This window comes from Coffea eugenioides, chromosome 1 (genome assembly GCF_003713205.1).
Source record: "Coffea eugenioides isolate CCC68of chromosome 1, Ceug_1.0, whole genome shotgun sequence".
NCBI classification, from domain to species: Eukaryota; Viridiplantae; Streptophyta; class Magnoliopsida; order Gentianales; family Rubiaceae; genus Coffea; species Coffea eugenioides.
This window is the reverse complement of record NC_040035.1, coordinates 43,129,328-43,139,577: the sequence shown is the minus strand read 5'-3', so window position 1 is coordinate 43,139,577 and position 10,250 is coordinate 43,129,328. Positions and strand designations below refer to the sequence as shown.

The 10,250-nt window shown below is 36.0% G+C and overlaps 2 protein-coding genes across 6 annotated transcripts; both read left to right on the top strand.

Moving 5' to 3' along the window:
• Window positions 1-534: 534 nt before the first annotated feature.
• Window positions 535-6,440, top strand: LOC113752315. 5 transcript variants are annotated; one of them, XM_027296454.1, is made up of 13 exons: window positions 535-781; window positions 895-1,081; window positions 1,460-1,522; window positions 1,628-1,733; window positions 1,927-2,031; window positions 2,113-2,189; window positions 2,301-2,430; window positions 3,324-3,396; window positions 3,507-3,698; window positions 4,669-4,789; window positions 5,472-5,696; window positions 5,769-5,821; window positions 5,964-6,440. In XM_027296454.1, exons 1-12 carry the CDS (start codon window positions 705-707, stop codon window positions 5,814-5,816), a joined length of 1,404 nt encoding a protein of 467 aa, XP_027152255.1. In that variant the 5' UTR covers window positions 535-704; the 3' UTR covers window positions 5,817-5,821; window positions 5,964-6,440. The 5 variants fall into 5 exon arrangements, with proteins under 5 accessions (XP_027152255.1, XP_027152242.1, XP_027152249.1 ...); XM_027296441.1 differs by having other exon boundaries at window positions 5,929-6,440; XM_027296448.1 differs by having other exon boundaries at window positions 5,769-5,844.
• Window positions 6,441-7,768: 1,328 nt separating this feature from the next.
• On the top strand, window positions 7,769-10,250 carry LOC113782690 (shugoshin-1-like). The gene is made up of 8 exons (XM_027328579.1): window positions 7,769-8,114; window positions 8,210-8,247; window positions 8,333-8,441; window positions 8,544-8,567; window positions 8,652-8,720; window positions 9,447-9,525; window positions 9,612-9,675; window positions 9,917-10,250. The coding sequence occupies exons 1-8, from the start codon at window positions 7,953-7,955 to the stop codon at window positions 10,212-10,214; spliced, it is 843 nt and encodes a 280-aa protein (XP_027184380.1). The 5' UTR covers window positions 7,769-7,952; the 3' UTR covers window positions 10,215-10,250.

Sequence of the window (10,250 nt, the reverse complement as noted above, 5' to 3'; positions counted from 1 at the left end):
TTCAATCATCTTTTTACTTCACATATATCAAATCATTACAGTAATTTTTTACAAAAAAATCTAGAAAAATGTAATCCAAACCCACTTTTTCTTCCTTTTTTTCATAACAAAAACAAAGTTTTTTTTTTGTTTTTAGGATTCTTAAGACCCAATTAATTGAAAGATAAATTTATGAGACGTAAACATTCTATACCTATACCTGTACCTACTCTACTCTACATTCCAGAAAGGGAGACTATCTCAAGAGGGACTTAAAGACCTTCCCAAGACCCTAGTGATCATTTGACCAATAGTTCAATGGTTGGTTGGAACATTAATGGGTCAATTATCTACTCTCAATTTCCCTTATTTCCTTTCTTTTCCAAAAGATACAGTTTTTGGAGAACACAAAAAAAAAATGAAGAAGAAGAAGCTGGTCTATAAGCAGAAATAAATTGGGCCTCAAAAACAATCTGAATGTCCCAAAAGCAGCAGACTAGGCCCAGCCAAGCCGGTTCCCCAGAAAATGATGATAAAAGACAAACAAAACAAAATTACTACTTAATATACTTTCCTTGCCGCGCCTTTCCTCCGGTATTTGGGGTTGTGATGAATTTTGGCGCCTCCGACAGTTAGTAGTTTTTGGAGGAAAATAAAGGGAAACCATTTATCTGTTCGTAAATTTGCCTTAGAAAGACCAACTGTGTGTTGTGGAAGAACGAGATATGGAGGACATTGGTGATTATTTGGACTTCGAATTCGATGAGCCCATCAAAGTTCCTGCCGCCATAAACAAGAAAAAGTAAACCTTTTTCTCTTGTTCTTCTTCTTTTTTAAATTACAAATTTACGATTGTCATAACTCGTAACTGCAACTTCGGTTGAATCTTGAATTTTAATGTTAAATTTTGGGCAGGAAAAAGGTCATAGGTTTGGATGATCTTGTAGCAGATTATTATCAGGAGAAAAGCCAGGTTATTGAAAGGGAATCCAAAAGGGCCAAGTCTGAAAAGCAGATATGTGATTCTGATGATGATTTGGATGAAGAAGATGCTAGACAAGTAAAAGAGTTTGAGGATCATGTTGATGAGTTCCAAAAGGATGTAAATTTACACCTTCTCATTTACCTTTTATTTTAATTAAGATGAGTGATGGAATTGTTGTGTTAACCTAGTTGAATTTTGCTTGCCCTCTTGAGTTTTTTCTTCACAGCTCTTATTTTTTATTTATCTCAACTACAAGCACGAATTTTATGTTTAGCGTCTCTTAAATTTCTCAAAGATTAAGCCTCAACTGTGAAACTGCGAATGGCTCATGAAATCAGTTATGGTTTGTGTGGTGTACCTGCTACTCAGATAACCGTAAAGCGTCAATTTTTTGGTGTTGTCATGTGGACTAGTTTAGGTCAATTTTGTTACTACATTGAGGTCGAGAGTCTGTCTAGTTTGGAGTGTTATTAAGCATGATCTTCTGTTCTGTAGATGGGTCAAATAAGCAATGATGATGACACACATTTTTGGGGTTTCCAAGTTTTTGGAAATCAGGTGAACTTTCCATGTTTAATTGAAGTTCTTTTTCATAGCGTGACAGTTTGGTTGGCAACCTTTCAGTATAACTTGTGATGTCATTTCTTTTTATGAAAGTTGCAGGAAGTGCTGTCTCCTGTGCGGTTTACTGAAATTGATTGTTGTGAACTCTTACAGTCTTTCCAAAATCACGAACTGAATTCTATGGTTGAACTCGAAATGGAGAAAGGTCTTCCTTGTTGCTTTCTTATACTGACTTTTAGATGATCTTACTCTAGATTAGTTTTACTAGAGCTACCAGTCATATTCCACTCAGTTTAAAATTTCAAGCTAGCTTGAATTTCACTAGGAACAATGTTCTTATGCAATAAGCAGTTTACATTGGATGTCGAAATTCGTTACTTCCTGTAATGGTATTGCAGGAGAAACGTTTCTTGAAGGATTACTAACAAATGGGTGGCTCTTGAAGTTGGTTTTTATAAGTGGTCAGTTGGAGGATTCCATAGCAACATGGACGTTCAATCTCAGTAAGTGAGAGTTTCTTCTGAAGAGATCAGGTCGCAGTGCTATTTACATTGAATTTAACATTTTTCAGTTACCTTATGCAGTGTTGTATTCATCAAAGGATGTGCTGAGAAGAAGTGCATGTGACTTATGGTGTAGCATCCTTCTGCACAAAAACAAGGTTGCTTATTTTCTGTTTCATAGCGCACTTAGTCAAGTTTTCTACATGCAGACAAACATGACTGTCTTTCTTTTGTTTGGAACTGTATTAAATGTCTTCGTTATTAATCAGCCGGACCATTCGAGTATCAAGTTGGAATGGGTACCTAGCCATTCTGAACTAAAAAAAGCGCTTGAAGTATATGGCTTTCAATTGGATTCTTCTTCGAAGTCATCATCTGATGTTGAGATGGTTCCTGCAGGTTGAAATCTACATCTTCAATGCTTTAGTTCTAGATATTGTATTCACACATCTTCTGTTTTAAGTGGGTAATCCTCCTGAGAGAATGTATAATTACCTTTACCGAAATAATACTACAAGTTGCATGAAAATTCACCAAGAAGATGGTTGGGGTTAGTGGATAAGAAATTAGGAAATCGAAATGGAGAAGCTGCTCTTGCAACATTCTTGTTTAGCCATGCAGCTCTGAATGAAATTATTTGGTTTTTTTTTTCTTTGTTAGGCATTTAATCTGGTCCAAGACGAACTACTATAGGGAGCTTATTAAAGCCATGGAATTCAGATTATGGTAAAGTAGCTGCGGCGTGGGGAACAACCCCTTTAGTGGGTGTCACAACTTTCTACTGCATGGCCTGTCAAACAAAGCTTGCCTTTGGCATTTAATTTTCTCCTACCAAAACATGCTTCATATACACTGAAAACTGGTGCCTTTCAGGACACTGCTCTGACCTTACCAGTTGTTGTGGCTATGTATATTCTCAACAGTGTAGAATAAGAAACTTGACTAAAGACAGTTCTTTTGAAATGATTTCCCTTGTGAGAGAAGGAAAGAAAAAATGAAAAGAGACACCGAGAGCACAAGGATGCCAAGGACCATATTGAAATTTATCCTGGATTTTCCTTATCAATTTCAGTCTTTAAGTTCACGCTTGTCTTGCTAAAGTGAATAGAAATAAATAAACAAAAGTAAAAATTCCAGGCTAAGCTATTCTGTGGGTTTTATGCTAGTGTTAAATGCTTAACTGAAAAATGGATTTTAGGTCGTAGGGTTGTTTTTCTTTGATTTGATTCAACAAGGTAGTAACTTACGAATTTGTAACCTTTTTTGGTGGCATTCTTGTCGATTCTTTTCAGATTCTGATTGTCCAGGACCGCCTCAGAATATTCAATACTGGATTAAATATGTTAGAGTTTGCTTCCAAGTAAGGTATGACCTAACTGAATTTTTTGCTGCTTCTAATATTTCAGCTATATAGAGAATCCTCATATTAAGTACTGCAAATCTTCTACTGGTTTGACTGTACTTTTCTTTTGTAGGAACACATGGGGAATCTTATCTTCATCAGAGGCAGAGGATTTGACATATATAATTATCACTATGTTTCTAGATCGCGTAATGTTGGGCCTCTCCGTGGTTCTACATGAGTGTCTGGTTGCAGCTATTAGTTACTTCAAATATGATGAATGGCAAGCAAGCTGTCACCAAATAGCAAAATGCCTTGCATTAAGGTTTTCTAGATGCTTATAATGTTTTAGTCCCTTCTGCATTAATTTAGAGAATTAGTATGTTTTGCTTTATCTGGTGCCTTTCCTTGTCATTTGTCTCTCTTTGGTTATCATATAGGAATTTTAGAAACTGTACTTGGAATTATCCTTAATAATGGGTATGGACGAAACAAAATTGGGAGATTTAAAGGTGCGTAAGTATTGTTCCTGACTTGGTTGAGTTTGATATGGTAAATCGAGAGAATATTCTCATCCATGTTTCATTATGAGACAGAAGGCCAAAAGTTTTGTATCCGACAAGCATTGTCAGTGTGACAACTAATTGCTCATGTCATGAGACAGAAGGCCAAAAGTCTCGTATGTGACAAGTGTTAATTACTCATATCAAGTATGGGAACTTTCTGCTTGTGGATAGGTTTGTGAAGTTATGGATAGTGCATTTAGTATGACCTTCCAAGGATGCTGCTTCCCTGTCCCAGATTATTTGAGCATTACAAATTTGCACATAGTTTAAGATATATCATCTCTATAATCATGAGACATGTCACAATACACCAAAGTTACCTTCAATTTACATTTTGTGATTAATTGTCCAGAGGACTAATGCATTCTCAAAAAGGGAATGTTGTTTATGAGTCTATGACTTAAAATTCTAGGTTATCTTTATTTGTATCCCACATCCAAGTCTGATACCTACCAATTGGTTCATGAGATTGTACATGAGACACGTAATGATCAAGTGGACATTTTCTGGAGAGAGTGAAGTGGATGGAGGTTAACATTGGGCAGAGAAAGTGCATGAGAATGTTGGAATTGCTTTTTTTTATGCTTTTAGATGATCTGCTAAGCAAAATAATCTGCTATGTTTAAAGCCATTGTCAGCCTTTTTCTTCATCCTTTTGTTTTCCTTCACCAAGTTTTTGCTACAGATAATTTGCTGATCTTTTCTTACTATGGATTTTGTTTAATGAAGACTGCCTGCAGATGTAAATTGCCTGAGAATTGTAGACAGTATCTCAGCAATTGATGGGCGTAGTAAGCACCTCAGAAGTGCTGTGGCTTTCCAATTTCTTGTGAAATGCTTTGATGCTAAGGTACAACTTGATGTTGGTATCACTGTTATATCAATTGATGGTCTGCATCCATTTGTACTTTTGTGCACAATGTGTGCGTGTTATCATAGAAGATACATTTCTTGGCTGATTGTTGGACATAAGCTGCCTTTTTTAGGCTTTACTTCAGAATAATTTTATTTCGTACTAACTCATTATATCTGAGCACTTAACCTAGCTGAAGCATTCATTAGCTTTAAGGGAAGACATCAGATTCTGACACTAAGACAGATTTTAGAACCTAGCCTTTTTGACCTGATCACTATACGACTAAAATTAATGTGAGAAAATCTGAAAACTGCCAAACTTAATAAGTATTATGTTGCTTGACTCTACCCAGATTGGTGGAAAGTATGTTCTAGAACTGTCAATCTTTAGAAGATTAACTGATTCTTTTCTAGTGCTTTATGCTTTGCTTAGCTAATTTACCGTTGCGGTCACCTTCTTGCTACCTTGATGTAGTTTGAATCTGGTTGTTTATACTATTGGTTGTCTAGCAGCAAGATAGTAATATGTCTATAATATTAGTTTGCAGTATGTGGTTTCTAGCTAATAGGCAGTTTAACTTGATGACTGCTTGCTGGTGTTCCTATTTGCTGCCCTGTGGTTTATCAACCAATTGTCCTGAATTTCTGCTGCTTTTCATCTTGTTACTTCATTAAAGGTACTTGATGCAGAAGAGATCTTGAGGTTGCTGATCTCAATTAATGTGAGAGACAACAAATGTAACCTTTTCAAGATGTATATAGGCTTGAGTTTGGCAGAAAATTGGCTTTTATTCGATCCCCTGTTGAAAGACAAACCAATCCTACGTGAAATGTGGGGTCTCTGTTTACGTAACTGTTCTTGTCAAATTACCAGTACGGATTTGAGGCCCTTTGCTTCAAAGGTAAGAACTTGATGGTCTCTCTCATTTCTTAATAAATTTATAAGTAGTACTGAAAATATATTGATATTGCAGGTCCGGTGTAAAGCTACATATCTTCTTCAAGGAACTTCCAGTAGATGATTAAGGTAGGCCTTCCTTGAGCCGCTAGGTATTGTTCTGGGAACTCTTCTCATCTGCTTTACTTAGTACAGCCAGAATAAGAACATCTGGCGTATAATTTGTCTTTATTCAGTAACAAGTCCAAGGCTGTTCTAACTCGCGAAGCAGCCGACAGGGGATTTGGGTTGTTTAGTTCAGACGAGACTCAGCTGACTCCTTCCAACACTACAGTTACTCAAAGCCAAGTAATACCATTTTCGCTGTCATCATGGTTGTTTTGGACACTAACTGTTTCCTACGGATCAGTGCTTGAAGAGTGTTTTTGGAAGGCAAAGCTAGCTGCCTGCCCTTTTGGATGTCCGGTGAAGTATGATGATGTCCGAGCCATTTTGCCTGTAAGCAAGTCTTTTTTGTGTAATTGTTGGCAATATCAGACCTGGAGATTAACAAACTGTGTCTCGGGTGACTGGGCAGTAGTAGTCCTGTGAACTTGCTAGATTTTTCGCTTCACTATTCTCGTAATCTTCTGAACTATACATGTCGGGTGATTGTCAACAATTTTTTGGCGAGATCATGTTGAAGAATGATGTACAGTGCAAATCAAGAATGAAGTCAATTTAATTTCCCGGATCCTTTCTTTTACTAGCTTGGCGTGTTTTATTTTCACATTAGTTCTGTAATGTTAAAAGAAGATTAAGATGGGCATTTGCCTTGTGCCATCGAGTTACAATTGATAATCCTGAAAGATAGCATAGATAATCCTCAAATATATAAATCCTCAAATTCAACGTAATTGTACTTTAATTACTATATGAAAGATAGCACCACAAGCCACTCAGATTTGTAATTTAAAGAAGTTGAAGTCGAAGCAGCAGTAAAAAGAAAAAAAAAATTGCAATTCTTGAATCCGTCGAGGAAAAGAATAAATTTATGTTTTTTTTGTTTGAACAACAATTTTTCTGGAAAGTATTCTTCCTCCTTCAATGCAGAAAGATGTGTTCGCAAAGAAACTTGTCTATTACATTACTCGCCAAAAGTTGCATAAATGGTCAAATTATTGATGCTAAAATTAAAAAAAAAAATCAAACTTCTTAGTTTTCTTGTACACTAAATACTAATTTCATAACAGTTGACACATATTAAAACATAAGCTAAACTTTTTCAAAAAAAAAAAAAAAATCTTTTGAAAATTACTCTTACACAAATAAGAGAAGATTTAGAACATGGAATCCATAATTATAGACCAACTATGGAAGTGTAAAATATGTAAATCTATCTTTTTCGTAGTAAATAACATTCAAATCATTAGGTTCAGTTTAGTTGCAAATCATTTTTAGGATTTTGCACACCTTTCAAATATATTTTAGGCCAATCTTAACAAAGTAGTGTAAAATTTTTAGAACTCCTTTTTCTTTTTCCTTTCTTCAATTTTGAAGTTTCAAAAACGGGTTAACATAGGCTCAGGGTTCGGAGAAAGCGCTCTGGCAAGTAGCAACTTTTAAATGTAAGAGGCTCGGATCCGTGCCAACCACCCCTTAGCTTCGGACAGCCGTTGGAGATCCGAACCTGCGCTCACTTTTCCAAAACTGTCTTTTCAATTTTTTTATCAGTGCTTGCTACAGTACTGTATTGCATCTTTGGCGCTTTCTCAATCTTTTTCTTTTGCTCCCCTTTAATTTCAATTCTCTCGTATCATTGTCTACTGATTCCTTCTGTTTCAGAGGGAACGATTAAATCTTTGGTAGGAAAGTTAAAGGGAAATTCTTGCTTCAGTCTTCTTTACAGACAAGTGTGTTCAAGAATTCTCCCTTCTGATTCTATTTCTATAGAAAAAAAATCTTTATCTATCTATATATATATATATATATATATATACATACACCACATTCATTCATTGATTTGGTAATTTTATTACACAATCAGAAATCCCAGAATACCATTTTTCTTATTTCTTGTCCCTTTTTTATTTTTACTTCTGGGGCTCCGGGTGATTTGAAAATAAACTTTAATCTTAAACATTTTATGATTTCTGTTCGAAAAATTTTCTGGGTTTTAAATCTTGAACTTGTCTGTTGAACACAAACTTGATTTTCACAAAATTGAAGTTTTGGTGTAATTTAAGGTTTAAGGTCACTTCGAGGTTTTATTTGGTACACAATGAAAGGGGATAGAATGGCAAAGAGGTCTTCTTTTGGGAGCGTCGTCAGGAGAAGATTGTCAGATATTACCAATTCTGCTCCACAGCCTAGATCTCCAAGCAATGTAGAAAAGCCCTCCTTGGATCCTTCTTCTAAGGAATATATTGATCATCTTGCCAAGGTAAAGTTTTTCTTGGTCATATTTACTTCTGCTGGTGTTCGTTGTACTTGGTTATTATTTTTTATAATTTGTTTGTATTTGGCTGTTTGAAACAGGAAAATATGGCACTGGTCAAGCTTATTCAAGATAAAAAGTACGCTTTAATTGTTGTTTTTGTGTTGTGATAAAAAGTATGCTTAGCAGTTTCCCTAGAACTTATTTCTGGAATCTAATTACAGTAAGGCGATTGAATTGAATGGAATTGAGCTCCAAAAACTCAGAATCAATCTTCAGAAGATGCAAATGCAGAATTGGAATCTTGCTCAAGCCAATAGTGTTATGATAGCGGTTAGTTTCTTTTCCATCAGTTCAAAAGTTAGTCCTTTTAATGCTCTGCAAGAAAATTTTGCCATTGTCCTCTATAACGTGTCTAATCTTCTGATTGTGCAGGAACTTAATTTCGGGAAAGAAAAGGTTAGCTCTTCTTATTGCAATAGTAATTAACGAATTCTGCTCATTTCTTGAAGGAGTGGTCTTAGAAAATTTATCTTGTTCCAGATGAAGACCCTACAGCACGAGATTTCCTGCAAGGAGGCACTTCTTAAATCAAGGAGTTTGGAAATCAAGGTAAGTTTTTTTCAATCAGAAGAGATTCCTTTAGTTTCAGTAGAATCTTTAGTTTCAGATGTTCACTGATCGGTACATGAATAAGCATTTCCCCTCCGAAGCTGGATATTGCACTGCGAAGCTAGATTTTCTCCTTTTTCAAGAGAAATTGTGTGACTCTTTCAGCTCATATTTGAAGTTTCACAAAGACTAAGAGATCCTCAACACAGCTTAAAACATCTTGTGCATTAGAAGATCATAGTTTAGCAATTTTATCACAAGAAAGGCATATGGTAGGAGGCCATAATTTAGCGTATCTGGTGTCTGATCTAATAATGCATTTGAAGACTTCAACTTAGCATTTTTATGGAATTATTTTTGCTAATTCACATGCCTATATTATGGACGAGTGACAACTGGGAGAGCTTCAAGTAGGACACTGAAGATGCATCTAAAAGTTAAAACAAATTTGTGATTGCATTTTCTCGGACGTTCATGGAAGAGATTTCCATTATCTCTCGTGTTCATGCTTTTGAAGGACGTAACCGAGTGGAAAAGTTGGACTTTACTGTTTAAACTTGATCAAAATAACAATTATGTGTTGTCATAGCTGAGTTTGATCTATGTATTACTCTGAAATAAAATTGAGAAAGATTAAAGGCAGGAAGATAATGGGGTTCGTAACTACCATTTTCATCAATCAGCAAGTCATTGTAGTAATCAGTTTATGTCACTTGCTGGCTTCAGGAGAGAGAGGTGATTCCTGCAGAAGAAACCAAACTTGATAATAGCAAGAGCAGAAGGCCCCGCTTCACAAGAAGTAGATGTAAGTGCCTAATACATATGATTTTGTTGCCCGCTTATGTATGCATTTTAGTTATTCAAGTTTGTTACTTGTCTATGTTTTTGCAGCCGTAGGCCATTGTACAACTGTATCCCATCAAGTTGCAGCAAAGGAGGCGGCAGAAAACAAGAGGTTCAAGTCCTCGCCCTGCATGATTAAGCATTTGTGACTGAAAAATCACACCTTGAAAGTTCTAGGCAGATAAGCTGTGGGGTGAAATTATCCCTAAGCTTCCAGCTCTCCTTAGAATCCGTACCCCTATGGCCATCTGTTACATTTTAACGATCATTTCAATATCTTATCTAAACAGTTATCAGCCTTTGCACATAAGAAGATGGCTTTTTCTAATCTCTATTCTACATTCTTGCTGCAGGCTCTGTTTAAGGAGGCAGTCGGCTAGTTCCAAAATGCAACAGCCGGAAAACAAAGAAAACTTGTTCGAATTAGAGGACGTGATGCTGCCAACTGCTGGCGTACCGACTGATTTTGGACCAGCTTCATCACCTTTTACTTACAAAGACTGTAAAGATGATAAGCAACATGGAGCTGAACACAGATCTAGACGACCAGAAAGAACCTCAATTGGTGGAAGACCATTAAGAAAGGCAGCTGAGAAGGTTCAATCATACAAAGAAGTCCCTTTAAATAGTAAAATGAGGAGAGCAAATTGAGCTGTATGAAATTTGAAAATCAGATTCTTGTGCTAT

What these genes read in the sequence shown, in the direction of transcription:
- LOC113752315 (XM_027296454.1), top strand. Translation starts at nt 705, where the DNA reads ATGGAGGACATTGGTGATTATTTGGACTTCGAATTCGATGAGCCCATC. An exon ending in TCCAAGTTTTTGGAAATCAG is followed by an intron (nt 1,523 to 1,627) that starts GTGAACTTTCCA and finishes TGAAAGTTGCAG; the next exon opens with GAAGTGCTGTCTCCTGTGCG. An exon ending in AACATGGACGTTCAATCTCA is followed by an intron (nt 2,032 to 2,112) that starts GTAAGTGAGAGT and finishes TACCTTATGCAG; the next exon opens with TGTTGTATTCATCAAAGGAT.
- LOC113782690 (XM_027328579.1), top strand. Translation starts at nt 7,953, where the DNA reads ATGAAAGGGGATAGAATGGCAAAGAGGTCTTCTTTTGGGAGCGTCGTC. An exon ending in AAGCTTATTCAAGATAAAAA is followed by an intron (nt 8,248 to 8,332) that starts GTACGCTTTAAT and finishes ATCTAATTACAG; the next exon opens with TAAGGCGATTGAATTGAATG. An exon ending in CCAATAGTGTTATGATAGCG is followed by an intron (nt 8,442 to 8,543) that starts GTTAGTTTCTTT and finishes CTGATTGTGCAG; the next exon opens with GAACTTAATTTCGGGAAAGA.